This window comes from Saccopteryx bilineata, chromosome X (genome assembly GCF_036850765.1).
Source record: "Saccopteryx bilineata isolate mSacBil1 chromosome X, mSacBil1_pri_phased_curated, whole genome shotgun sequence".
Classification (NCBI taxonomy): Eukaryota; Metazoa; Chordata; class Mammalia; order Chiroptera; family Emballonuridae; genus Saccopteryx; species Saccopteryx bilineata.
In genome coordinates, this window is record NC_089502.1 from 139,759,265 (window position 1) to 139,785,724 (window position 26,460).

General features: G+C 44.5%; 1 protein-coding gene and 1 non-coding gene across 2 annotated transcripts in view; one reads left to right on the forward strand and one right to left on the reverse strand.

The window, feature by feature from the left end:
• Nucleotides 1-251: 251 nt before the first annotated feature.
• ARHGAP6 (Rho GTPase activating protein 6) overlaps nt 252-26,460 on the forward strand; it is a 460,565-nt gene continuing 434,356 nt past the window's right edge. The window contains exon 1 of the mRNA XM_066249698.1: nt 252-2,041. Within this exon, the coding sequence (XP_066105795.1) occupies nt 1,463-2,041 (579 nt within the window). The 5' untranslated portion in view covers nt 252-1,462. The remainder of the gene's footprint in view (nt 2,042-26,460) is intronic.
• On the reverse strand, nt 7,720-7,795 carry TRNAV-CAC (transfer RNA valine (anticodon CAC)). The gene has a single exon. It is a non-coding gene; the product is annotated as a tRNA-Val (tRNA).

A 26,460-nucleotide genomic window follows, 5' to 3' on the forward strand; every position in this document is an offset into this window, starting at 1 on the left:
CCAGAGCCGAACCAGAGACCCAGCGCTTTGGGAGCGCCAATCTCCGCAGCTCCCGGCTGACGCTGCGTCCAGCGCCTGCCCCGTGCCGGAGGCGCCTGACCCCGCCCGGCCTCGCTTATCCCTCCTCCCAGAGTACATTTTCGCAGCGAGCCACCCCTCCACCCCCCAGCACTTAGTAGGTCCCATCTCAAGCCCATCGGAAGGAATCTCTAGCCTTTTTAAAAACAAAACCAGCAGGGGTGGAGGGGGAAGGAGGGCAGGACATTTAACTTCAACTTCAGAGCAACCGTCCTGGGCTGCCCATCTGACACCAGTGGGTGGGGTGCAATCTGACACTTCCTTTCCTTTCCAGAAACGTGAGTGGAGCTGGCGCCCCCTCGATTTGGGGGAGGGGAGACCCGGGAGAAGGTCCGCACTTCCGTCCTCACGGCTTTCTCCCCAGGAGACCCGGTATCAGGGGCGGCTCCCAGGTTGGACGCCTGGAAAACTGCTCCAGGTTCTGCTTTCTCCGGCTCCTGGCTCCGCCTCAGCGCCAGACCTGGCTTCCCTCCCGCCGTACCGGTCCCGGCTGCCGCCTGAGCGCGCGTGCGGAGACCTCTCCGCGCCTTCCCTGGGCTCAAGGTTGGGCTGCGATATCAAGAGTGCCCCCCGAGCGGAGCATGGGTACCCGCCCCTGGGGTTTTCTCCTTAGCTCCCTGAGCATTGCCAGGAATTCTCTCCCGTCGTAGCCTCCCAGTCCTTGGAAGGCCCTGGGCGAAGTGGGCTCCTTGTCCCCACTTTGTGGTAAGACTGGCAACCTGTGGAACCTGGAGCTTGGAGACATCCTCGTGCCTAACCCCTTGGAGGAGTGAGCACAGCAGCCAAGTGGAGGCCAGACACGCAGCTTCAGGGGCCCCAGGAGACGGCGACAGTGCCCCCGCGGCGCAGCCCCGGCGCCTAGCTCCCTCGCTGGAGGAAGTCCCTGTTGTTGCCCTGGGAGCTTAGACGCGCCCTGGGCGCACGCCCAGGCGGCCTCCTCCCTAGCCCCCCACGACCGTCCTCAGGGTGCGAGGAGGAGCTTGCTGGAGACTTCGGGGCTGCCTAGAGCCAGGGAGCAGGAGCCCGGAGTCTCCTTCCTCGGCTGGAAAGGCGGAGTGGCGCTGGCGGGCTGGAACTGGGAACCCAGCGAGCGCCGGACCGTCCGCCTCCTCTTCCTTACCCCCTCCGCAACTTTGGATCCAGGGCAAGGTCGTAGCCACTGCAGAAGGCCCTCCGACCCTTTTCCTAGAAGGCTGATGATGGATCTCCTGCTTCTGCCTCCAACCGGGCACTTGTAGTGCGCTGGTGGCACGTGAGCCTGGCACTGTCCTCCACCACACTCCGAGCTTGGCAGCGTCGCCTGCGCCCCCTTTCTTTCCGCGCCCCAAATCGCTAGCATTCCGAGAGCGGGAAGAGGGTGGCCCTCGGGCATAGCCCTGCCGAGATGTCCGCGCAAAGCCTGCTCCACAGTGTCTTCTCCTGCTCCTCGCCGGCCTCGAGCGGCTCGGCCTCAGCCCAGGGCTTCTCCAAGAGGAAGCTGCGCCAGACCCGCAGCTTGGACCCTGCTCTGATCCGCGGCTGCGGGGGCGAGGTGGGCGTGGAGGGCGGCTCGCCGGGGGCCGCCGGGGGCCGCCTCTGCTCCCCCTTGCCCGCGGCCGAGGGCCTCGGGCCCCGCTCGGCGCCCTCTCCTCGGGGCCCACAGCCCCGGGCCAACCGCCTCCCACCCCCGAGACCCCTCTGCTCATCCTTTTCCACTCCGAGTACCCCACAGGAGAAGTCGCCCTCTGGCAGCTTCCACTTTGACTATGAGGTCCCCCTGGGTCGCAGCGGCCTCAAGAAGAGCATGGCCTGGGACCTGCCTTCGGTCCTGGCCGGACCGGGCAGTGGCCGCAGCGCCATCCTCTGCTCCTCCGGGGGAGGCTCCAATAGCATCTTCGCTTCTCCCAGGAGGTGGCTCCAGCAGAGAAAGTTCCAGTCCCCACCCAACAGCCATGGCCAGCCCTACGTCGCGTGGAAGTCCGAGGTAGGGGTCTGGTGCCGCGCGCGGGTCCGCATAGCCCAAGGACGGACACCTGGGCAGTTCTTTAATTTGATCACATTTACAGAGCCAGGGACCCAGTGAGAGTTTTCCATGGCGTGACTGTTCCTTTTTGGCTGGGGAATGGTTCCTGCAAATGGGCCACCTCTAGTGGCCACACGTGTGTGTCTTGTCAGGGCTTATTGGTTGCACTTGGAGCAGTGGTGGGCGCTGAGGAACATGGGACGAGCTCGTTGACCCTCCTGTCTGCGCTGCGGGCCAGGCCAGAGGATTGTTGGATCCCGCCACCGAAAGTTGATATTTTTAGGAATTGAAACGATCTATTTCTAAGCGCTTTGTAAGGATTAGATGAAATAGGCCTGCCATCTGGTTGTTCTACAGAGGATTCAGGAACATCATTCTGGAGGGTGTTGCTGATAGTATATGTATGTAGTTTTGTGTGTTTGGATGGCAGGGGACAGTAACTACTAGAATTCTCTAGCTTTGATATTTTCTTCTCCCTAACGGACTAATTTCAGAACTCTATGATATAGAACACTAGTTTAGTTTTTGGGGAAAAACCTCTGGTTAATGCTGTGAAAAATCATGGAAACCTGCCCACGGTCCATTAAAGACGACTAGCAGTTGTCTTTATTTCACTTATTTTATTAGTAAGAGATATAATGCATAAGGAACTTAGAGGGAGCTACGTTATTTGTTACCTTTAAAGTGTGTGCTCTCTGCTTAGGAAGAATGGAGAACAGCTACTGGGAAACTGGTTGATGAGTACTTGGAAAGCACCATGTTTTTAGAAAATAAATAGTAATTGTTTTTAAAACGAATAACTCTCATCTCAGACTCACAAACGCTATAGATTTGCCTTGGATCTGTTTCCATAAAGGAAGGGAGATTCCATCGATTGTAATTAAATATTTTAAAGTACAGTTAGAATGACAGAAATGAAATGCAATACCGTGCAATTGCTGGAGTTCTAGACTAAAATAAAGGAAACAGAACCAAGAAAAACAGCTTGAAAATAACCTCCAAGCTCATACCTCGCTGTTAGCACGAGATGACTATGAGATTGTGACTTATAATAGATCGTCTTAGAAAAATCAGCAGTATTTATCAGAAATATTGGCATCATATACTAGTAAAATATTTGTGACTGTCAAAGTCACTGCAGCTGTTGGCTGGGGAGCATGGGTTAGAAAAACTAACAAACATTGCTGACTGTTCTGCTCATGTTCTTGAGTAGAGAGAAAAGTCAAGCCAGAGAGCAAGACGTTTTCTCCAAACCGGAGAACTCAGCCTGAGAAAGAGCTAAATGTCAATATCTAAATACTGAATTTCTCTTGGTATCTAGAAGGGGCTAGCTAGATTCCTGCTCTATATCAGCAGCACACATCATCAGATTAATCTGTTGGAGTTGAGAGCAAGAGAAATGCAAAAACAAGCCAAGTTCTTGGATGAGATCGCCACTGACATTCGTGTTTAAACCTGATTGTATCATTAAGAATGTCCCTGTTTCCTTAGCAACCATACATACTTGGACTATAATATACAGAGACTGTTGCCATTAAATGTCATAGCCCACGGACAGGTATGTGAACTGCAGCCATACTGGCGGCTTCTACCTGTTCTATGCGGTATTTGGGTAGTCTGCAAGCTCCTCTACTGTGACCTTTGCCTCTTGTCAATGCTTGAAACTAAGGATGTACCCATTTAGCCAAAGAACAACACTTTCTCATAAATGTTCACGTGTGTGTGCATGCACACGCGTGCATACTCCCTTTGGTTTTGAGGCAGGCGGGAGTGTTTGGCCAGAGTCCTGACATGAAGACCCAAGGCTGGTTTTGTTTAGTACAGGCCCAAATACCCTAATGTAACCCCCGGTCTGCAATGTCATGTCCTGGGTTACCTTTTAAAGGCTCAATGCCCTGGAACCCTCTAAAAAACGAAGGAAATTCATCTTATTGAGCATTGCTTGCTTTTCTCACCAGCTAGCAAGCTGGGTCCTTTGTCCTAAAAGCGAATCTTTGCTAATGATGTCAAAAGTCCAGCAAATGAGCACCTTGCAAGGTTACTTATGGACCCTAGGGGGAAGATTTGGTTGCCACAGATTTGATTCTTGTGCTTTTCCTGTTTGCTGTGGCTCAAGGTTTCACAGCCTCTGCCCCATTGACACTCATGGCCAAATGATTCTTTGTGCTGGGGCTGTCCTGTGCACTGTAGGGTGTTTAGCTGCATCCTGGGCCTCTACCCACTAGCAATCCTCCCCACCAGCGTGACAATGGGTAATGTCTAGAGACACTGTCCTAGGTCTCTAGGAGTCCAGATCGCCCAGTTGAGAATCACTGCCACAGTGGGTTGAATGGAGACCCTCCATGCTGGCCCTCTAGCGAGCACTTATGGAAGTGCTTTCACTTGGGGTAAAGTTGCATCCAGTTCCAAATCTCTGCGGATCACGTTCCCTGGGACCTAGGGTTTGTTTACCTTTTTTGTTTCTTTTCTGTTGGATCCATAGGCCAACTTAAGAACTTAGCTTCCTTCAGGTTTAGCCAGTGATGGATCACATCCATTTCTATTTAGTTCTTTCAGCAGATTCTCTGTTTTTAAAGTTAATGTTCTTACAATGGCTCCCGCTTCCAAGAGTCTCATAAATGCCTGCAGCTCTATGACTTGTGCTCAAAGTGTACAAACGGCCATTGTATGACCTGAAACCTGGAGCTGTTAGTCAAAGTCGTCTACTACTCTATTAATAAAAGGTCTACCGGAAAGTTCTGTCCGTTTTTGGAATAAAACAAAATACAAATTTTTTTTACCGTCAATAAACTTTATTAAATAATATAATTGCCATTATTATTAATGATTTCTTGCCAGCGGGAGGGCAATTTGTATATCCCATTTTTGAAAAATGTTTTACCTTTTGATGCGAAAAATTGAACCAGTGCTTGTTTGATATCTTCTTCATTTTTGAATTTTTTGCCCTTCAAAAAATTTTGTAAGGACAAAAACAAGTGATAGTTGGAGGGTGCTAAGTGTGGGGAATATGGTGGATGCAACAGACATGCTTCTATAGCATTTCTTCCTGTTGAAATTCGTAAAAATTACAGTGGCGTAAATGAACTTTATCAGTAGCCATGGGTACACTATGGCTTCACACATAAGACTAACGTGAATCAACTTCGTTTTAGTTAACTTGCTATGTCAGTATGTATACATTAAGTGATAAAAATAGAGAGGCACACATGCGCCAAATAAACGTGCTTACTTGTCGAAACTTGGTGTGATAGAAACGGACAGAACTTTCCGGTAGACCTTATATTTCCTCACTATATATTTCATGATTACTTTAATAAAATCTGCTTCCTGAACATGCTGGGTAAAATACCTGTTGAGTAGAAAAAGCGAGAAGACAAAAGGATAAATGGTGATACAATTGGCGCATGCCTCTCAACTTGTCTGATCACCGACAAGGTCTCCTTCCAACTTTGGGGTTCTTCTAATCCTCTTGGATCAGAGCTGGGATTATGCTCATTGCTGATCTGGAGCTTCCCAGCTCTGATAACCCATAATTATATTGATTTTTCTCTACCCATGACTTCTTTTTTTCACTCATGCCACAAGTCACTTCTTGACCACAAGTATTTCTCTAGCCATGAGGAGTGCAGAGAGGCTAAAATATGGGATCAGCTCTTGAAGAGCTCAGGGTCTGCTGAGGGTGGATGAATACCCAATAGTTACAGTGCAGAAGGATCACAACACAATGAGGGACAGGCGTGGTGGTGGTGGTGTGATGGTTCACCATGCCTTGGGGAGTCTTTGGGATGCTTCACTGTGTAGAGAACTTGAACTTGATCTCAAGGATGAGTGCCATTTATAAGAACAAGGGAAGTAATTTCTTGAAGAAAGGGAAAAGAGTAGATGTACAAAGGCACAGAGATGTTGGTGATGCCCCAGTTTCCAATGAAGAAGACATAGATGGACTTAAGGGCAATGGTTTATTTGGAGGAGGAGGCTAGGGCACCGGCGGTTTCATAGCAACCACATGGATTTGTATGTAATAAGCTAATAAAACCAGAAATTAGATGTGCCTGGAAGATAAAAACTATGGGCACGGCTAAAAGTGGCAGGAGGGCCAAGCACATTGCCTACCCTTCAAGGCCACCTTTGGCTTCAAATCTGCAGAGAAGTAAAGCGTGTAGACTAAAGTGTTTTTGAAGTTAGACGTTCGGAGTGCCTGGAGCATAGCCTGCGTTTTGCTCTGTGTTGGGTACTAACTAGTACAACAGGTTGGGTAGCATTAATTATGAAGAGCCCACTGTGCACATCTCAGGAATTTGGAGTGTACGTTTTGCAGAGCAGTAGTTCTCCAACTGGAGGCAACTTTGTCCCCAGGGCACAGTTAGAAATGGCTGGAGACAGTTTTGGTTGTCATAGCTGGGGATGGTGATGTATTAGTTTTCTACTGCTGCTGTAGCAAATTACCCCAGATTTAGTGGGTTAGAGCAACACAAATTTATTATCTTACATTTCTGGAGGATGGAAGTCTGAAATGGGTTTCTGGGCTGAAGTCGAGGCACTGGAGGGGCTGTGTTCCTCTCAAGGGCTCTGGGCTCTGAATCTTTTGCTTTTCCAGAGGCCCACTTTCTTCCTCCTCAAAGCCGGACATGTTGCATCTCTGTCATTTCTCCTTCAGTCTCTCTGAAGGACTCTTGTGATAACATTGGACTCACCTGAATAATCCAGGATAATCTCATTACTTTAAGGTTAGTTGACTAGCAACTTTAATTCCAGCTGCAACCTTCTTTCTCGTTTGCCATGTAATGTAACATATTCGCAGGTTCCAGAGGTTAGAGTGTGGATGTCTTTGGTGACACATTATCCTCCTACTATAGGGGAGGATCTACTGGCATCTGGTGGCTAGAGACCAACGATGCTGCTAAACAACCTTTAATGCATAGGTTAGGCCCCCAACAGTCATGTCAAGAGTGTCCAGGTTGAGAAACCCTGTGGGAGAAAATGGGAGAAATTGGTGACTTTTTAAGCGTGAGGATGTAACATGGTCAGATATATGTTTTAGAAAGGTCACTCTGGTGTCTGGTGGGTCATATATCAGTACAGTAAAACAAGGGAGAGGCTAGATACTCAGCTGATATGGGCATGGGGAAACCAGGCCAAGGATTCTAAAAACAAATGGGAGGTTGGCATAAATAAAAACAATACCTTACCTTTCTATTTTAGGAAATTGTTTTCTTGCACTATTCAACTACTTCTAATAGGTTGGTCTCTATAGACCAATGGTTCTCAACTGGGGCAAGTTGGCTTCCTCAGCACATTTGACAACACCCAGTGCCATTTTTTTCTTTTTTTTTTAATTTTTTTCTGTAGTGAGAAGCATGGGTGGGAGGGTTGAGGGAGGAGGCAGTCAGACAGACTCCCGCATGCGCCTGACTGGGATCCACCCAGCATGCCCACCGGGGGGCGATGCTCTGCCCACCTGGGGTGTTGCTCCATTGTGATCGGAGCCATTCTAGCACCTGAGACAGAGGCCATGGAGCCGTCCTCAGTGCCCGGGCCAACTCTGTTCCAATGGAGCCTTGGCTGAGGGAGGGGAAGAGAAAGATAGAGAGAAAAAAAGAGGGGGAAGGGTGGAGAAGTAGATGGGGGCTTCTGCTCTGTGCCCTGGCTGGGAATTGAACCCAGGACTTCCACATGTGGGGCTGATGCTCTACCACTGAGCCAACCAGCCAGGGCCTCGGTACCATTTTTGATTGCCAGAGTTGGGATGAGGGGATGCCACTGACATCTGGTGAATGGAGGCCAGAGATGCTGCTGATCACCCTACAGTACACAGCATAGTCCTCACAACAAAGAATTACGCTACTCTAAATTTCCTTAGTGCCAAGTTGGAGAAACCTTGTGTAATATGTACTTTATACAAGAAATGCAATTCTGGGGTTTGCTTTCCAGTACCGTTTTCTCTCATGCTCTGTCTTTACAGTTTGTCAGTTTCTTCTTCCTTTTTTGGCATAAATCAACCAAGGCTCTGAATTTGAAAAAAAAAATGCTTTTCAAAAGGATAGAAAAAAATTGGGATGTCTAAATATATATGTAGGGAAGAATTGAATGTTAAATATATAATGATGGAAACTGGAATTAAAATTTAAAACATGGGCAGGGAGGAATATTGTGATTAAAAATAGAGGCTCACCTATGTCACCAAAGAGGAAGTAATTAGAGTAAGACAGTTTCATAGTGGAAATTGACAAAGGGCATTTTATAGGGAATTATGTCTGTAATCAGCATAATGCCTCACAAATTATAGATTAGGAAAATAGTTCTGGAACTTTCCTTTTCTCTCTTTTGAAGTATCTCTGCTAGAATTTGCTTTGAAGGAAAATTTTAACTTAAATAGAGAAGAATGTGAAGACGTCTCAGATGCCTTGGAATTGAACTGACACTGGAATTGGGGGCCTTGAGGATTGGAAAGAGCCCATTTTACATTCAAAAGGGACCCTGGGTCCCTTCTAGTTGCAGCCTCCTTCTTTTATAGTTAAAGTGAGGGACTAAAAGGGTTCAACTCAATTCAGACAACATGCTTAGGGCAGAACCACTCTGAAATCTTTCTTCATTCTCAATGTAAACGGGCAAACTTCTGGGGGAAAAAGTAAGTGACCAAGGAGCATCTCAAACCTTGGCAATGTCTTCTCCGCTGCCACTACTTACTGAAGCAATTCTCGCGAAGGTGCCCAAAGTCCGAGACTTCTTGGCCCTCCTTTGGCGGACCTGTGCGCAAAACTGCAGGCACGGTTTAGCCGTCCGCCTCCTTTCCCCGCCACACACAGAGGAGTCCCGGTTCCCCGCTTCCTGCTGGCTTTTCCACGTCTAAGGTCTCCTGCTCCTCTCTCTCTGTGCTTGTCTGTGTGTACCCATCCCCATGCTTCGGCAGTTCTTCCTTTAAATCATTCTCCCTTGCTAATCTCATTCACTCTGTGACTTGAGCCATTATCCCTCTTGGGGACACTCCCTAACTCTGGGTGTAGCTGCAGTCTTGCGCATGAGCTCCTGGCATCTATTTCAGATTTTCTCTAAGACCTGTGCACACAATGGCCACTGGACTCCTCACATGCGACGTGTTTGAAGCCGAACAGATCAGCACCCCCTTCCTCTGAGCACATCACCTTTTCTGTACTTCTTATCCTGGTAGGTGTCACCATTTTCCCGCCTGATTAGTTTGACCAGAGATGGATGGAGATGTCTCCAATGTTCTCTTTTTTTTTTTCTCTTGTCTTCTCCAATAAGTTATCAAATCCTGTTGTGCTTACTTCTCATTTGCTCTATTCTAGAAAGGATTTGATGTGGAATGTGCCCAAGCGCTTACATCTCTCTCCAGCTGTTCCTTCTCATTGCCACTGCCCATTTTGGGTCCTCATTTGCTATGGTGTCCCACGTGGTCACCCTGCCTTCAGTCGCCCCTCTCCATCTGGCTCATTGACCTTCTACTCCAAACGCATAATTGTAATCATGTTAACTCCCTGAGCAAAATGTTTACTGCTGCTCAGAGTGTACAGAAAGAAATAAAAACTGCTTAGCCTGTTATTTCTGAGCCTTTTACAACATAAGCTTAGCCTGCCTTCTCCCCTGCCCCCAGGAACTCTGGCTCAGCGAAGCCAAAGTGGCCACGCAGCTGGGCAGACGCCAGATGTTTGTTGAGTGCTGGCCGTGCCCTTGACCCTGGGGATGTGTGTAGAACAATCACACAGGACCCCACAAGGTGCTTACTCTTTTATGAAAGCAGTACTTTCAAATAAGTCCTTGTGCTTGTTCAGATGCTGTGGCAACATGATAGCAGGACTCTGGTGGATGGAATAATGGCCTCCAAAAGATGTCCACGTCCTCATCCCCAGCACCCGTGCATATGCTACATGGCAAAAGGGACTTTGCAGGTGTGACTAAATTAAGCATCTTTTTAAAAAATTAGTGATTAACTATACTTTAATAGTCTTCATAAGATATGATATGATTTACAAAGAGTAGAATACTAATAAATGTTTGTTAAATAATATTGCTTGCTAAATTTATAAGATCTATAGACAAAAATCAATTGCATTTTTATATATTAACAATAAACATGTGGGAAAAAATTAAAAACACAATATCATTTATAACCATTGGAATATTTCAAAGGAAATGAAACACTTAGCTATAAATGGAATAAAACTTTCATAATATGTATATGCTGGACCCTAGCCGATTAGCTCAGTGGGTTAGAGCATTGTCCTGCAACACAACATTCCAGGTTCAATCCCCGGTCAGGTCACATCCACGGGAAGCAACCAATAAATGTGCAACTAAGTGGAACAACAAATGAAAGCATCTCTCTCTCTCTCTCTCTCCCTTGCCCCCTCCTCATTTTATCCCTCCTTCTTGTTCTCCCCCTTTCTCTTTCTGTCTCTAAAATCAATCAACAAAGTTAAAAAAAAAGATGTATATGCTGGAAGTTACAAAATTCTGATGTAAAGAAAATTTTAAAACCTAAATAATGGAGAACATACCCTGTTCATGGATTAGAAGACTCAATATACTAAAGATTAATATACTAAATCAAGGATCTTGAAATGGCAGGATTATCATGGAATATGTGGGTAAGCCATGTAATCACAAGGGTGTCTATAAGAAGGAAGCAAGACAGTCATAGTTAGAGAAGGAGACATGAGGATAGAATGAGAGAGAGAGAGAGAGAGAGAGAGAGAGATGGAGATGCTGAAAATGCCACACTGCTAGTTTTGGAAATGGGGGAAGCAGTCCTCAGCCAATGAGCGGGGCAGCCTATGGAAGCTAGAGGACACAGAAAGTGGGTGTTCCCCCAGAACCTGCCAAAGGAGTGTGGTTCCACTGACGTCTTGGTCCTAGCTCAGTGGGGCTTCTGACCTCCAAGACTGTAAATGAATACGTGTTGTTGTCTGAAGCCACGACATTTGTGCTAATTTTGTTTCATTAACCATAAGCTGATACAGGATGAAGGAGGTTTGGGACGTCTCAACTGAAACCGGTGGAGGAGGAGACTTTGGCCAGACAAAAAGAAGGGAGATAGCGCTCCAGCTAGAAGAAGCGGCCGGTAGTTAAGAGGGGACATGGTACAGTAGTCCTCCCTCATCTGTGGTTTCACTTTCCATGGTTTTGGTTATCTGTGGTAACCACAGTTCGAAAATATTAAATGCAAAATTCCAGAAATAAACAGTTCATGTTTTTTTTAAAAAAATTGATTTTGAGAAAGAGAGAGAGAGAGATAGTATGGGAGAAAGAGAGGGAGGAGAGATGAGAAGCATCAACTGTAGTTGCTTCAATTTAGTTCTTCATTGATTGCTTCTTGTATGTGCCTTGACGGGGGGGCTCAAGCTGAGCTAAGGACCCCTTGCTCAAGCCAGTGACCTTGGGCTCAAGCCAGCAACCATGGGATACTGTTGATAATCCCACGCTCAAGCCAGTGACCCAGTGCTCAAGCTGGCAACCTTGGGGTTTCGAACCTGGGACCTCAGTGTTCCAGGTCAATGCTCTATACACTGTGCCAGCACCTGTCACGCAACAATTCGTAAGCTTTAAGTCACATGCTATTCTGAGTAGTGTGATGGAATTCTGCTCCATCTGGCCTGGGATGCTGCTCATCCTTTCCCAGTGCTGTCCCCTATCCACTTAGTAGCCATCTTGGTTATCAGATCACCTGTTCTGGTGTCACAGTGTTTGTGTTCAAGTCACCAGTATTTTACTGAATAATGTCCCTGGCTATTTGGATATGCCAAAGAGAAACCATAAAGTGCTTCCTCAGAGTGAAAAGATGAAAGTTCTCTACATAATTACAAAAGAATCCTAGCCAGTTAGCTCAGTCGGTTAAGAGTGTCGTTTCAAAACAACAAGATTGTGGGTTCCATCCCCAGTCAGTGCACACGGGAAGCAACCAAGTAATGAGCGACTGAGTGAAACAACAAATGAATGCTTCTCTTCCCCCTCCCTTCTCTCCGTCTCTCTAAAAGTCAGTCAATAAGTTAAAAAAAATTAAGCCCTGGCCAGACAGCTCAGTTGGTTGGAGCATCATCCTGAAGCACAGAGGTTGCTGGATCAATCCCTGATCAGGGCACATACAGGAGAAGCTCGATGTTCCTGTCTCTCTTTCCCTCTCCCTTCCTCTCTGTAAATTAAAAAACAAATTAGGAAAGAAAAATAATTTTATGCTGAGGTTGCTAAGATTTATAGTGAGAATGAATCTTTAATCCATGAAATTGTGAAGAGAAAAGAAAGTCCTTCTAGTTTTCTGAAAGAGACCAGATTCACACAAGTTTTATTACAGTATACATGGGGTCCTCGGTTTACAGCACAGTTCTGTTCCTATGACAATGACAGAACCTGAATTTTGGTGTAAGTTGAAACACACCCTATCCTAAGTCACTTACCTATCCTAACACAGTTGTAAAATCATAACCTAGAACATAAAAAACACAGCTAAGCCACAGAAAAAGGAAAAGGACATAAATATACTGTACCGTACACTGTACTGTAGTAACAGAAAAACTGACCAAAAAAAAAAAAGAGTGTGACAAATTCCTTCCCTTTATTCCTGTGGTTGGCTTGCACCCTGGAAGGGACTTTGCAAGGCGGGAGAGAGTGACCTACTGGGAGGAGGAAGCTGGAGAGGCAGGAGAACCTGCAGAAGGTGCTGGAGACACTGGGTCAGGTGAATCAGGACTGCCTGAGGAACATGCAGGAGATGCTGGAGAAGATTCTACTTGCACTACAGGTGTTTCATCTCGAGAAGCAGCTGATGTAGAGGGACAGGACCTGTTGCAGGCCTCTCTACCTTCTTAAATAATTATTCTGGGCTAGAAGGGAAGGTTGATGACTTCTCTTTCGAAATCTGCCTTAACATTCACATCTTAATTTTTTAAAGTTTTTATGGGAGTGCATATTATAAACTTGAAACATCTTATGTGGAGATTATAGTAACCCGAGGACCCCCTGTACTGGTATAATTTTTCTATTTTATCTTAGTTATTGCTGTTCATCTCTTACTGTGCCTAATTTATAAATTAAACTTTATCACAGGTATGTATGTACATATGTATGTCGAGGAAAAAACACAGGGTATATAGGGTTCCATATTGTATATGGTTTTAGGTATCTTCTGGGGGACTTGCGATGTATCTGTGTAAGGATTTAGAGAAATCCAGCTGGAACAGAGTATGGGAGTGGAAGGGGCAGACAGTAAGTCTGGGCCTTGAACTTCAGGATACAGATTTTATGATTTAATGTAGAGGTTTCCTGCAGAGATTGGTTTTCTCTCCTTACTCTGCTTTTGGTTGCCTGGTCCCATAGCTATCTGAGAAAGCCCTGTTTCTACTTTATGGCTCCACCAGATGCCACCTTCAATGAACTTTGACTCTGGTACGTGTCATGGCATGTTGAGGATTTGCAGAAAGGTGAGCTCGTTCTCCCACAGTGGAATCGCAGTGCTTCCAGTCAGGTGCCCTGCTCAGGGCGTGTTTCACATCAGAATCCATCATCCAGTCAATGACGGAGGGAGCCTGTGTTCCCACAGTGCTTCTCCCGGTCCCAGAGACATGCCTTGGGGGCATGACGCCTTATTCTGCAGTTTACTCCATCCGCTCTGAGCCATTGCTCATATTAAAGGGAGCGAGACTGGAATCACAACTATGGTTCAAAAGGGCAAGAAGAAGCAGAATGTGATGTGTGAGAAAATGAAATGAGTTACTTTGGTGATTGGTAAAGAATGATGTTTTCATTACTTATTAGGGAAATGCAAATCAAAATCACAGCGAAATATCAGTTCAGACCCCCTAGGATGGCTCTAATATAAAAGATCATGACAAGTGTGGGCGACAGTGCAGGGAGTGAATTGTCAGACTTGGCTGCTGAGGCTGTGCTGGTGCGACAGCTCTGTAAGCACTCTGGCAGTTTCTCAGAAAGTTCAACACACAGTCGCCAGGCGACCCAACAATTCCATCTCTAGGTACATACCCAAGAGAAGTGAAACTGTGTCCACACAAAAACTTGTACATGAATGTTCCTATCAGCATTCTTCATAATAACCAAAATGGTGGAAACAACCAAATGCCCATCAGCAGATGAAGGGATAAACCAAGTGTGGTCTATCTGTACAATAAAAAGTTATTTAGCAATAAAAAGGAATGAAATTCTCATATGTGTCACAACATGATGAGCCTTGAAAACATTATGGCCAGTGAAAGAAGCCAGACACGAAGGTCCACATGTTGTACGATTCCATTTATATAAAATGTTTAGAATAGGCAAATCCGTAAGGACAAGTAGTAGCTTGGTGGTTGCTAGAGACTGGCAGTAGGGAGGGAGGGAGTCACTGCCAATGGGTACTGGGTTTCTTTCTGGGATGACAAAAATGTTCTAGAACTAGAAGCAGGTGATGCTTGCACAACCTGGTGAATATACTAAACATCGCTGAATGGTCGACTTTAAAAGGGTGAATTTTATGATACGTGAATTTTGATGTCAATTTAAAAATGATGTTTATGACTTTTAGAAAATATACCAGTATCATTGCTACATCATCTTTTCAATAAAACAGAAACATAAATATAGAGGAGAAGTTATGTGGTAGGGCCAAGCCTGATTGGCTATTAAATGCTGTCCTTATAGCTGCAGTAAGGGAGGTTGTAATGGCTCTGGCAGATTGGATGGAGGAGTCAACAGCCAGCCTAGGATTTTCTGAGATTGGTTCCTGTGGAAATTGTGTCATTATTACACTTTGGAAACAGGAGAAAGGAAGCTATTAAAAAGATTGTTTTTCAGAATAGGCAGAGACTTGAAAAACTATTTACAGTCTTGAAATTGCCTGGCCATATCCCGCCAGAGCTGTGAGGCAACCCAAGTTTCTCAGGAGCCGTTAGAATGAAAAGCAACTTGTGAAACCACCGTTCAGCGGCTGAGGGACTCAGGAGGAGAAGGCAGAGCCTAGAATATCCATGTCTTTGGAAATGTTGTAAGTGAATTGAGTCGGGTGGCCCACGGATTAGGAAAAAGAATGTTTTTGTGTCTATATACCTGGACAGCTTATGGAAACAGGTGAATTAATACCCTATCCATGAGCTGAAGTATGAATAAGCATCAGATCAACTCAGCTTGTGCTGCCAGTAACTTGATCTCTCAGAGGATGAGAAACAATTATAGTACTCTGAGAACCCAATGTGGGTGGAAAGAGGAACCTGAGGTGAAAATAGCAATGTTGCCTCGGGGATTCTTATGAAAGGCCTCTTTTATAGCTAATGATTTTGTCCAGGGAAATCCTGGAATGAACCAGTAGGTTTTCTGGCTTTTGAGTGATGTATCACTCTGCCCAAACTGGGACTCCTGATTGATTCCTTGTTCACTTATTTCAGTTGTTGGGTGATGGTAATAATGATAAGCAAAATAACAATTAGTATTTGTAGAAGGTCAACAATTGTGTGGGGTGATAGTATCAATCTTTGTTTTGTAGATGAGAATACCGAGACTGATTAAAAGGTAGCCCAATTATACCAGCTTGAGCACGGAGTCACTGGCTTGACCATGGGATAATAGACATGACCCCATGCTCACTGACTTGAGCCCAAATGTCGCTGGCTTGAAGCCCAAGGTCACTGGCTTGAGCCCAAGGCCACTAGCTTGAGCAAGGGGTCACTTGCTCTGATGTAGCCCCCCAGTCAAGGCACATATGAGAAAGAGATCAATGAATAAGCAATCAATGAACAACTAAGATATCACAATGAAGAACTGATGCTTCTCATCTCTCTCCCTTTCTATCTGTCTGTCCCTATCCCTCTCTCTGACTCTTTCTGTCTCTGTCAAAAAATAAAAATAAAGAAAGAAAAGTATACCTTACTTAACAGCTTGCAAGATAAATTTCCAGTTGCCTTCTGCTGTTGTCCAACTCAGCTGGGTCTACTCATTCACTTGGTGGTCACCTAAGCCCTCTTCAACTGCCATGGTGGAAAGACCAGGGTTCCTGCCACACACAGTAAGTACAGAATAAATATTTTTACTAAAGTATTACTTTCATCCCAGTCCTACCTTTGTTGCCTCCGAGCTGTGTGACTGGGGCAAGTATTCCATTTTATTAAATCTTGCCCCTTCCCCGTAGCATCTCTTAGTACTTACTGTATGCCGGGCACTTACTTGGTCATGCACTGCTTAATGACGGGGATTTGTTCCAAGAAATGTGTCCTTGTTGTGAGAACATCATAGAGTGCACCTATACAAAGCTCGATAACACAGCCTACTACACCCCCAGGGTGTAAGGTCTAGCCTGTTGCTCCTCGGCTACTAACCTGTAGAGCATGTTACTGTACAGAATACTGTAAGCAATTGTAACACAATGCTAAGTATTGGCATATCTAAACATATCTAAATAGTGAGACAATATGATGGCTACAGCATCACTAGGTGATAGGAATTTTTCAGCTCCATTATAATCTTATGGGACCACCATTGTATATACAGTCCATCGTTGACTGAAATACAATTATGTGGCTCATGACTGTAACCAAGCCATGGGATCCTCATGAAAACTTTTCCAGGTAGGTACTTTAATTATCCCCATTTGACAGATAAGGAAATTGAAGCATAAATATGCTTTGTAACTTCTTCAAGGTCCTAGGGCAGAGCTGGGATTTGAACCCAGGCAGTCTGGATCAGAGTCCAGCTCTAACCCATTTACTTCATTTCCTCCTTAACTAAATTAGGATACTTTTTTTTTTTTTTGTATTTTTCTGAAGTTGGAAACAGGGAGGCAGTCAGACGGACTCCCGCATGTGCTAGACCGGGATCCACCCGGCATGCCCACCAGGGGGCGATGCTCTGCCCATCTGGGGCATTGCTCTGTTGCAACCAGAGCCATTCTAGCGCCTGAGGCAGAGGCCACAGAGCCATTCTCAGCGCCCAGGCCAACTTTGCTCCAATGGAGCCTTGGCTGCGGGAGGGGAAGAGACAGAGAGGAAAGAGAGGGGGAGGGGTGGAGAAGCAGATGGGCGCTTCTCCTGTGTGCCCTGGCCGGGAATCGAAGCCAGGACTCCTGCACGCCAGGCCGATGCTCTACCACTGAGCCAACCGGCCAGGGCTAGGATACCTTTTGTGTGTGTGTGTGTGTGTGTGTGTGTGTGTGTGTGTGACAGAGACAGAGAGACAGAGAGAGGGACAGATAGGGACAAACAGACAGGAAGGGAGAGAGATGAGAAGCATCAATTCTTCATTGCGGCACCTTAGTTGTTCATTGATTGCTTTCTCATATGTGCCTTGACCAGGGGGCTCCAGTCTAGCGAGTGACTCCATGCTCAAGCTAGTGACCTTGGGCTTCAAGCCAGTAACCTTTGGGCTCAAGCCAACGACCATGGGGTCATGTCTATGATCCCACGCTCAAGCCAGCAACCCCGCACTCAAGCTGGTGAGCCTGCACTCAAGCCAGATGAGCCTGCGGTCAAGTCGGTGACCTTGGGGTTTTGAACCTGGGTCCTCTGTGTCCTAGTTCAGTGCTCTATTCACTGCGCCACTGCCTGGTCAGGTTCTTTGCAGTATTATTCCGAGTTTTGGTTCTCCCTTGGGTAGTGGGGACCTAGATGCAGAAGAGTCAATGGGCCATGATTGTCTAGTTTGCCTTTCTTCATCTGGAACTATCCCCTTTACAGGAAATTCTTAAAATCATGCCATCAGTTTTAGTCTTATAAGGTATCATTTCTAATTTATATAAAAGTATGGTAGATATAGCTTATGTCAACATTCATTCAAATTTAAACTTGTTCTTAAAAGGTAAAGCTTTTTTTTAAGTTTATTGAATAAGAAATGAATGGTCAAAAAGAAAACTAACCTACAAAGATTCTAAGTCATTAATTAAATGTTTGTATGTAATATTTTTGCAATACAGAAAAGTTTGTTTCTTTTATTTGGAAAGATTTCTTAGAGTTTTAGATCACACTCTAATTTCTTTCTGTATCTATATATTTATACATACAAGTTTAAACTTCATAACAAAATAAAATTTTAAAATTAAAATGAATGGTTGGTCATTGCCGTAGATAATTAGAGCAATGTGGATAAATTGTTTTTATGAAAATATAAGCTTTTTAAAAAGATTTTATTTATTTTGGAGAGGAGAGAAATAGAGAAGGGAGAGAGAAGGGAGAGAGACGGGGGGAGGAGCAGGAAGCACCAACCCCCATGTTTGCCTTGACCAGGCAGGGCCGGGATTTCAAGCCAGCAGCCTCAGCGTTCCAGTTCGTTGCTTTCTCCAGTGTACCACCACGGGCCAGGCCTGAAAATAGAAGCTTTCAAAGCTCCATGACAATTGTAGGAGAGGTAAAAGATCTGTGTCTTTGAGTTCCTTCAAAGGTGGACTTGGGTGGAAGTCACAGCTAGCTGTGACAAAGTGGTGACTGAGGTTCCACAAGGACCACTGGGAAACACAAAGAATTCTTCTCAGGATGATCTGCCTCTGTTTTAGTTTTGTTACTGCATAACATCCTCCCCACCCTGCCCCTGCCATGCGAACTTGGTGGCATGATTCTGTGGGTTAGGAATTAGATCAGGGCGGCTGGGCAGTTCTGCTCTGCGTGGCATCAGCTGGGCTCCCTTCCCTGGCTGCTTTGTGCTGATGTCTGGGGTGCCTGGGAAGTTTAAGATGTCTTTACTGACATGCCTGGTGCCTCAGTGTTGCTTCATGTTGCCCCTTTCTCTAAGTAGCTATCTTGGGCTTCCTCACTGCATGATGATCTCATGGTATTTGGTGAGGTTGGAGTTACAGAATCAGCCCATATTCAAGGGCAAGGAAAATAGGTTCCATCTCTTGATGGGAAAAGCAAGAAAATATCTGTGGCCTTCTTTGATTTGTCAGAAAGATGGGGATTTGGATAATGTCCTCAGGGGTTTTCATCCTCTGTTGGTTGAGATTCCTTCCAGGGTTCTCAACTACCTTGTAACCTTTTGCGCATGACTGAATGTTCACTAGAGATGGATCAGTAGCAGTACAAGGTCAGCCTGAGCCTGCACAGAACTTCCCAGAAGAGTTTCAGCTGGACTCAAAATTTGCAGCATGGCTCACAGGGAGGAGCGTTTAGAATCAGTCACCTACAGTCTTTTTTTAAAATGTTTTTAAAAATTTATTGAGAGAGAGAGAAACATCAATTTGTTGTTCCACCCATTCATGAGTAGTTTTTCCATTACATTTTAGCTTTTAAGATACATATACTATAATTTAATTTGTATCAAAAAGAATGCAGTTTGATTCCTGTCAAATGCAGATACCCATGAGTAAAATAATAAATATATGTATTTTCCGATGGCTTTAGGCAACCCCTGTGTTTTGGTCGTTCGACCCCCGCCGGGGTCGCGACCCACAGGTTGAGAACTGCTGCTGTAAATGATCCGATGTCATCATTTCTTATGGCTGAGTAGTATTCCATAGTGTATATGTGCCACATCTTCTTTATCCAGTCTTCTATTGAAGGGCTTTTTGGTTGTTTCCATGTCTTGGCCACTGTGAACAATGCTGCAATGAACATGGGGCTGCATGTGTCTCTACATACCAATGTTTTCGAGTTTTGGGGGTAGATACCCAGTAGAGGGATTGCTGGGTTGTATGGTAAATCTATTCTTAATTTTTTGAGGTACTTCTATACTTTCTTTCATAGTGGCTGTACCAGTTTACATTCCCACCGACAGTGGATGAGGGTTCTTTTTTCTCCACAGCCTCTCTGGCACTTGTTATTACCTGTCTTGTTGATAATAGGTAATCTAACAGGTGTGAAGTGGTATCTCATTGTAGTTTTGATTTGCATTTCTCTAATAGTGAAGAGGAGCATCTCTTTTTTTAAAGATCGATGTAATATTAAAAAAATTATTTATTGATTTTAGCCAGAGAGAAAGAGAGAGAGAGAGAGGAACATCAGTCTTTTCCTGTATGTACCCTGACCAGGGACCGAACCAGCAACCTCTGTGCTTTGGGCCGATGCTCTAACCAATGGAGTTATCTAGCCAGGGTGAGCATCTCTTCATATATCTATTTGTTGTTTGTATGTCTTCATGGGAGAGATGTCTGTTCAGGTCCTCTTTCCATATTTTAATTGGATTCATCAACAAGCATTTCTTTGGGTACTGTGTTTGTTGGGGTGTGAGGCTGGGAGAAATCCAAGCTCAAAACACTCTTTGTCATGCCGCTATCAGAAGGAGGAGGACGGGCGGCCTTTGAGTCAATATTCGTTTACATCAGCAGCATTCCTCTGCGCTCATTCGATGCTCCCTTCTCTCTTGTTCACAGTGCTAGAATAAACACATAATTCTACCAAAATATTAGCAGTGTGTGCTGTTTTCTTTCACTTGCCAGGATTGTTTTATAATAAATACCATTGGGAAAAATACCATTGGCTAGCATCCTCAGCAGTTGCGTGAATATCTCTAGAGAATGAAATATGGATTTGGAGGGTGCTGTACAAAGAGAAGCTAAATGTGGCTGGCTTTTGCTGCATTCTTTAAATATACTGATCTGGTTACCTTTGAGGTTGATTTTAAACTTAAAATATTCTTGGTTCTGACCTTTGGTGGTGCAGTGGGATAAAACGTCGACCTGGAACGCTGAGGTCGCCGGTTCGAAACCTTGGGCTTGCCTGGTCAAGGCACATATGGGAGTTGATGCTTCCTGCTCCTCTCCCTTCTCTCTCTCTCTCTCCACTCTCTAAAAATCAATAAAAAAATATTCTTGGTTGCCAAAAATTGATGTCATTAATTCCTGTGATATTTACTAATTAAGTATCTTTTAGAAGGGAAGTCTAACATAAGGATTCTTTTAAAACTGAGTGGTACAACTGTTTGAAATGTGCTTTTTTTGGTGGACATTTGCAGATTAAATCAGATATTCAGATATTCATATTTGTAAAAAATAATTTTAGTCAAATCGAAGCAATGGGTTTTCTCAACAATTTTGTCTACTTGGCTACTATCATGTCTTAGTTTCAGCTACGACTTCAGGCTAGCTCAGGCTTGCACTCATGGTGGATTCAGTTATCAGAGAAGGAGATGATGCCTCAAACCCTCTTGACTTGTAATCTGCTAACTGCTCACTATCATTTCTGCTTCCCTCTATTGGTTAAGTTACAGACCAGTCTAGATTCAAAGGATGGTGGAATAGACTCCTCCTATTAATGGAAATTTCTGCCATATTGCTAGGGGCCAGTTCCCAATCTACAGGTGTGTGTGTGTGTGTGTGTGTGTGTGTGTGTGTGAGAGAGAGAGAGAGAGAGAGAGAGAGACAGAGAGAGACAGAGAGAAAGAGAGAGAGACAAACACTTGGAATTTTGAAGTGGTATAGAAAAGAAAAACATCAAAATAATTGTTATGATATCTCTGGATGAATTTAAATTCTCTTTCTGCATTTTTGTATTTTTCAGTTCCTCTGAAATACACATGTATTACTTGTTAGGTTAAAAACCAGTAAAAAGTTAACAAATTGTGTTGGGAGCATAGAAGAGAGAGTGGTTACTTCTGTCTGTGAGGAAGGTGCTAACATTTCTTCCCAATACCAAGAAGTGTACACTGTAACCCTCTGGGGGGTGAACTTGTGCAGAAATTTTTGTGTGTAAAGCGCCAAGTACACAATTTTGGGATGGGAATATATGCTTACTAGTGAGGCTTTCACAGGTTTTATACTTATTGATACTTTTCACATTAAGTAAGTGGCTTTCTTCTTGGCTGCCTGCCAAGAAGAAAGGATGTGGAAGAGGAGACGTGCTCCTATTAGGTCCTGAGCATGGGCGCCTGGGACAGTGCAGGAGGAGCTGTGCCCTGTGGGCTGTCCTGTCTGCTGCTGTTGCGTGGACGGCTAGATGGGGGGATGGGGGTCCATGGATGGGGTAATGGCTAAGAAGCCTCTTTCCTTCCTCAGCGCCTTTTGGAAAATCTCAGATGTGCTGTTCACAAAAACTCAAGGAGGGAAGTGCTACAGGTGAGCCCATTTATTAATATTATAGCCATCATTTCCTTTCACTTTTTAAATAAAACTTTATTGAGATTTAATTCGCACATCATGCCACTTACCCATTTAAAGTGTAGAATTCAGTGTTTTCTAATCTAGGCACAGGGGCGTGCAACCATCAATTTGAGAGCATTTTACTTTAAATCTGAAGAAGAAACCCTGTTACCCATTAAGCAGTCGTTTCCCGTTCCTCCTTGCCTGCAGCCCTTGCCAACCACTAATTTGGCCTCTCTTTCTGTCTCCTTGCATTTGTCTATTTTGGACATTTCATACACATGCAGTTATTTAATATGTAGTATTTTGTGTCTGGCTTCTTAGCACAATGGTTTTAAGGTTCATTCACATTGTAGCATGGATCAGTACTTCATTCCTTTTTGTTGCTGAATAATATTCCATTGTATGGGTTGGCCATATCTGGTTTATCCATCTCTCAGTTGATTGACATTTAAGCTATTTCCACTTTTTGGCTGTTGAGGATGACACTGCTCTGAACATTCTTGTACAAGTCTTTGTGTGGGCATATGTGTTCAATTCTCTTGCATATATAGCTGGGAGTGTGGTTTCTGGCTACACTGAGGTTTAACAAATTCATGTCCTTTGCTCCTTTGGCAAATATGAGAGTTGATTTTACTGGGAATGTAATTCTTTGGCCTAACCAAGGTGTGACTACAAGGCATGTTATGAGTAAACATTTCAGAAGAGTTTCCAAAAAGTAGCTCTAAGATGCTTTTAAGCGACAACAGCATCAAAGTGGGTGTAGGCGCTTGGCACCTGCGAATGGACTGTGTGAATTCTGCCGCTTGTTTCCAAAGTGTACTGGATATAACAAATGAAACGTTATGTTTAGTGTTGAGTCTCTGGTGTACTGCTTGGTACTGCCGTGCATACATGGTGAATTGGAGAAGATGGAATGGTTCTGTGCCCGTGGACTGAACACGAGTGCAAGAAAGGTCCAGTTATAAACTACTCATTGGTCCATCAAGCAATGTAGTAAAAGTCTGGATGTCTGTTATTTTTAAAGCGGTATTTTTCTATAGGGAGAAAAGCACAATGAGAGAAAAAAAGATGAGAAAACAAATGATGTTGTCAAGCCTTTGCCAGAATGCTATGATTGATAATCACCTGCAGCTGAGCAGAAACCACATGGGCATGCTCAGAATGTGCTGAAGCAGTTTCTAGGCTCTCCTTCCTGCAGGCTGCGAAAATTCTTTAGCCTAAGAGCACTTGAACAGGAGAATATTGCCTTTTAAAAACTAGGAAGTGTATTCAGGCGTGCAGAATATATATTGTGCCGAAATGCTCCAAAGGCAGGTTGGGGAAATAGCTATACATAATTTCAGTGCATGCTTCTTACATTTGAATTTGTCCCTGAAGTTTTTCAATGTCTGTGTGACCAAATGTATCTGTTACTTTATCAAAATGTCACATGTGGTATGACCTTCTTAATTTCTTAAGGTAGAAAGAGACTATTCAGCATCTCACAGCTGAAGGGTCCTCCTCCTCCTTTGAGCCGCTTGCCATACAGGACGTTGTGCCAAATACCGGGCCATGCACTCTGTTGCTGAAGAACCAAATCACTGGCTTTGGGGGAAGTTCCCTCCCACCTGCACAATCTTCTTGGACCTCCCAGCACCCTTCTTCCATGTGAGGGAATAGATTTTACTCTTTCCTCTCCCTCCCTTTGTGCATGGTTTCAGTGAGTCCCGTCACTGCTAATTCAGGGGGGTTGCTGCTTTGAAAAATATGCTGAATTGTCAAAGTGAGGCAGAATGTGAAATCGGATGATTAGGGGACTGCTTGTGTCAAGGACAAGCCTTCTCCCTAGACTGTCTCCCACTTACCAGCTAGGAGAAGAATTGATCCACCCGTCCATCTAACAGCAAATATTTGTCAAACACCCATGCCCCTGTCACTGTCCAAATCTTGTGATGTAAAACTGCCCAACTTTCATACAGATGACTACTGTGGTTAGACAGTACACAGGAAGAATTACACTGGGAATCAAACTGTACTGGGGCATGTGGTAACTCCATCTAAACTGAGAGAAGGGAGAGTTGGGGGTGCTTAGGAATGATCACAGGGCCTCGTGGAAGGGGAAGCCTTTACTGTGTCTTGAGGTAGTTAGGCTGTCAGTATATGAAGAGGAGACTCTTCTAAACATTTGAGGCTTGGAGATAAATATGAGCAGTAGCTCTGAGAAAGAAGCACCCTAAACAACAGTTTCAAGGAAGAAGCAATCACTGTCGCATGAGATTACAACTGGAGTCCCAGTAACAGGGTAAAGCAGCAAAACCAGAAAGCACTTTTTAAGCATCTGAGCAAACCTCTTATTTTCTTGATATATCCTCGTATTCCCTCACTGCATACTTTAAAATAGAAGGTCATTCAAGGTGAGAGCAGCACTGTTCTTGACTAGATTTGCATTTATTTTTAAAAACACCACGACTTTGGGAAGCAAACAAAAGCAAAGTTAGGATGACACCCAATTCTAGTGTAGGAGAGTTTTTCTTCTTTAATTCAATGAAAAGATTAGTATTTGAAGTTTTTTGTTATGTTCAGATGGGAAACCAAATACAGACACAAACCTACAAGACTCTGCAGATGCAGAGATGTTTTCTTTTTCTTTCATTTTTATTTTTTGCGACGCAGAGACAGAGAGAGAGAGACAGAGAGGGACAGATAAGGACAGACAGACAGGAAGGGAGAGAGATGAGAAACATCAGTTCTTCATTGGGGCAACTTAGTTGTTCATTGATTGCTTTCTCATATGTGCCTAGACTGGGGGGGGCTACAGCAGAGCAGGTGACCCCTTGCTCAAGCAAGTGACCTTGGGCTCAAGCCAATGACCTTTAGGCTCAAGCCAGCGACCATGGGGTCATGCCTATGATTCCATGCTCAAGTCGACAACCTCGGGGTTTTGAAACGTGGGTCCTCTGTGTCCCAGTCTGATGCTTTATCCATTGTACCACTGCCTAGTCAGGCAGTTTATGTTTTCTTGAGTAATGGATGTGGCATATACAACTTTAGCCTGATGACAGAGCATCAATTAGAGATTAGAATATTCATATTTGCTTCCCTGGGGCATTGCTTTTATGTTTCCTTTACATTTTATTAGATTTTAAAACTATGGAATCAGAAGCTTATCAAAAATATTACTGTAAGAGAACACATTGGTAAGAAAGTGGAGATGTGATTCATTCCTGTGATAACATCAATAGTCATCCAAACATACTTTTTTTTTTGGCACATCATAGCTTTAAAATTACTTTCTTACACTCTAAAAATCACTTAAAATGTTAATAAAATTGGCTAACATTTAAAAGGAGGCTTTAAAATGTTAAGTATGGCTCTCATATACCTTTACAGCAAATACCTTTGGATAGAATTTACTTAGTTTTTCTTTTTTCTTCTTTTTTTTTTTATTCATTTTAGAGAGGAGAGACAGAGAGAGAGAGAGAGAGAAGGGGGAGGAGCCGGAAGCATCAACTCCCATATGTGCCTTGACCAGGCAAGCCCAGGGTTTCGAACCGGCGACCTCAGCATTTCCAGGTTGACGCTTTATCCACTGCGCCACCACAGGTCAGGCTACTTAGTTTTTCTTGATCTGTCCATTAACCATAGCTAGAATAGCTTTGGCTGTTTTAGGTATTTTGCTAATTGCATGACCCCATTTAGGAGAGCTGGGTCCTGTATACTACTGAACAGCCTCCAGAGTTACAAGGTACTGTAACCAGCCACCTGCTTGTCTACTCAAAGGTCCAGCACCTTCTCTGGAGCCCAAGAATGATTTGAGGGAAAATGTAAGCCATATTTCTATTCAACTTCAGTCTGAAGTTAGGTCTAAAGAAAGAAGAAAGCATGTATAATGGAATCCAATTCTTGGAAGACATCAAAAAAGGAATTTTTTTTTTAACTGACAGGAAAGGAGATAGACAGACTCCTCCTGCATGTGCCGCGACCGAGATCCACCTGGCAACCTCGTCTGGGGCCAATGCTCAAATGAACCGAGCTATCCTCAGCACCTTGTAGCCGATGCTCGAACCAATCGAGCCACTGGCTGTGGGAGGGGAAGAGGGAGGGTGAGAGAAGCAGGTGGTCGCTTCTCATGTGTGCCTCACGGGAGATCAAACCCGGAACGAAAGCACACCCGGCCAACACTATCCAGTGAACCAACCCAGCCGGGGCCAGAAAAGGAATTTTCAAGCAGTTTTCTTGTACAATCTAGCTCTTTAATTTAGCATATAATCATTTCAGTCTATATAAATAAAAGGTCTTTTTTAACCTTCAAAAAAAGAAAAAGAACCCTTAACAGTTAAGGCCATGGGCATAGGGGTTGGGAGTTGGTGGTGAAGCAGGTTGGTGATAATCTCTTTTAATCTTT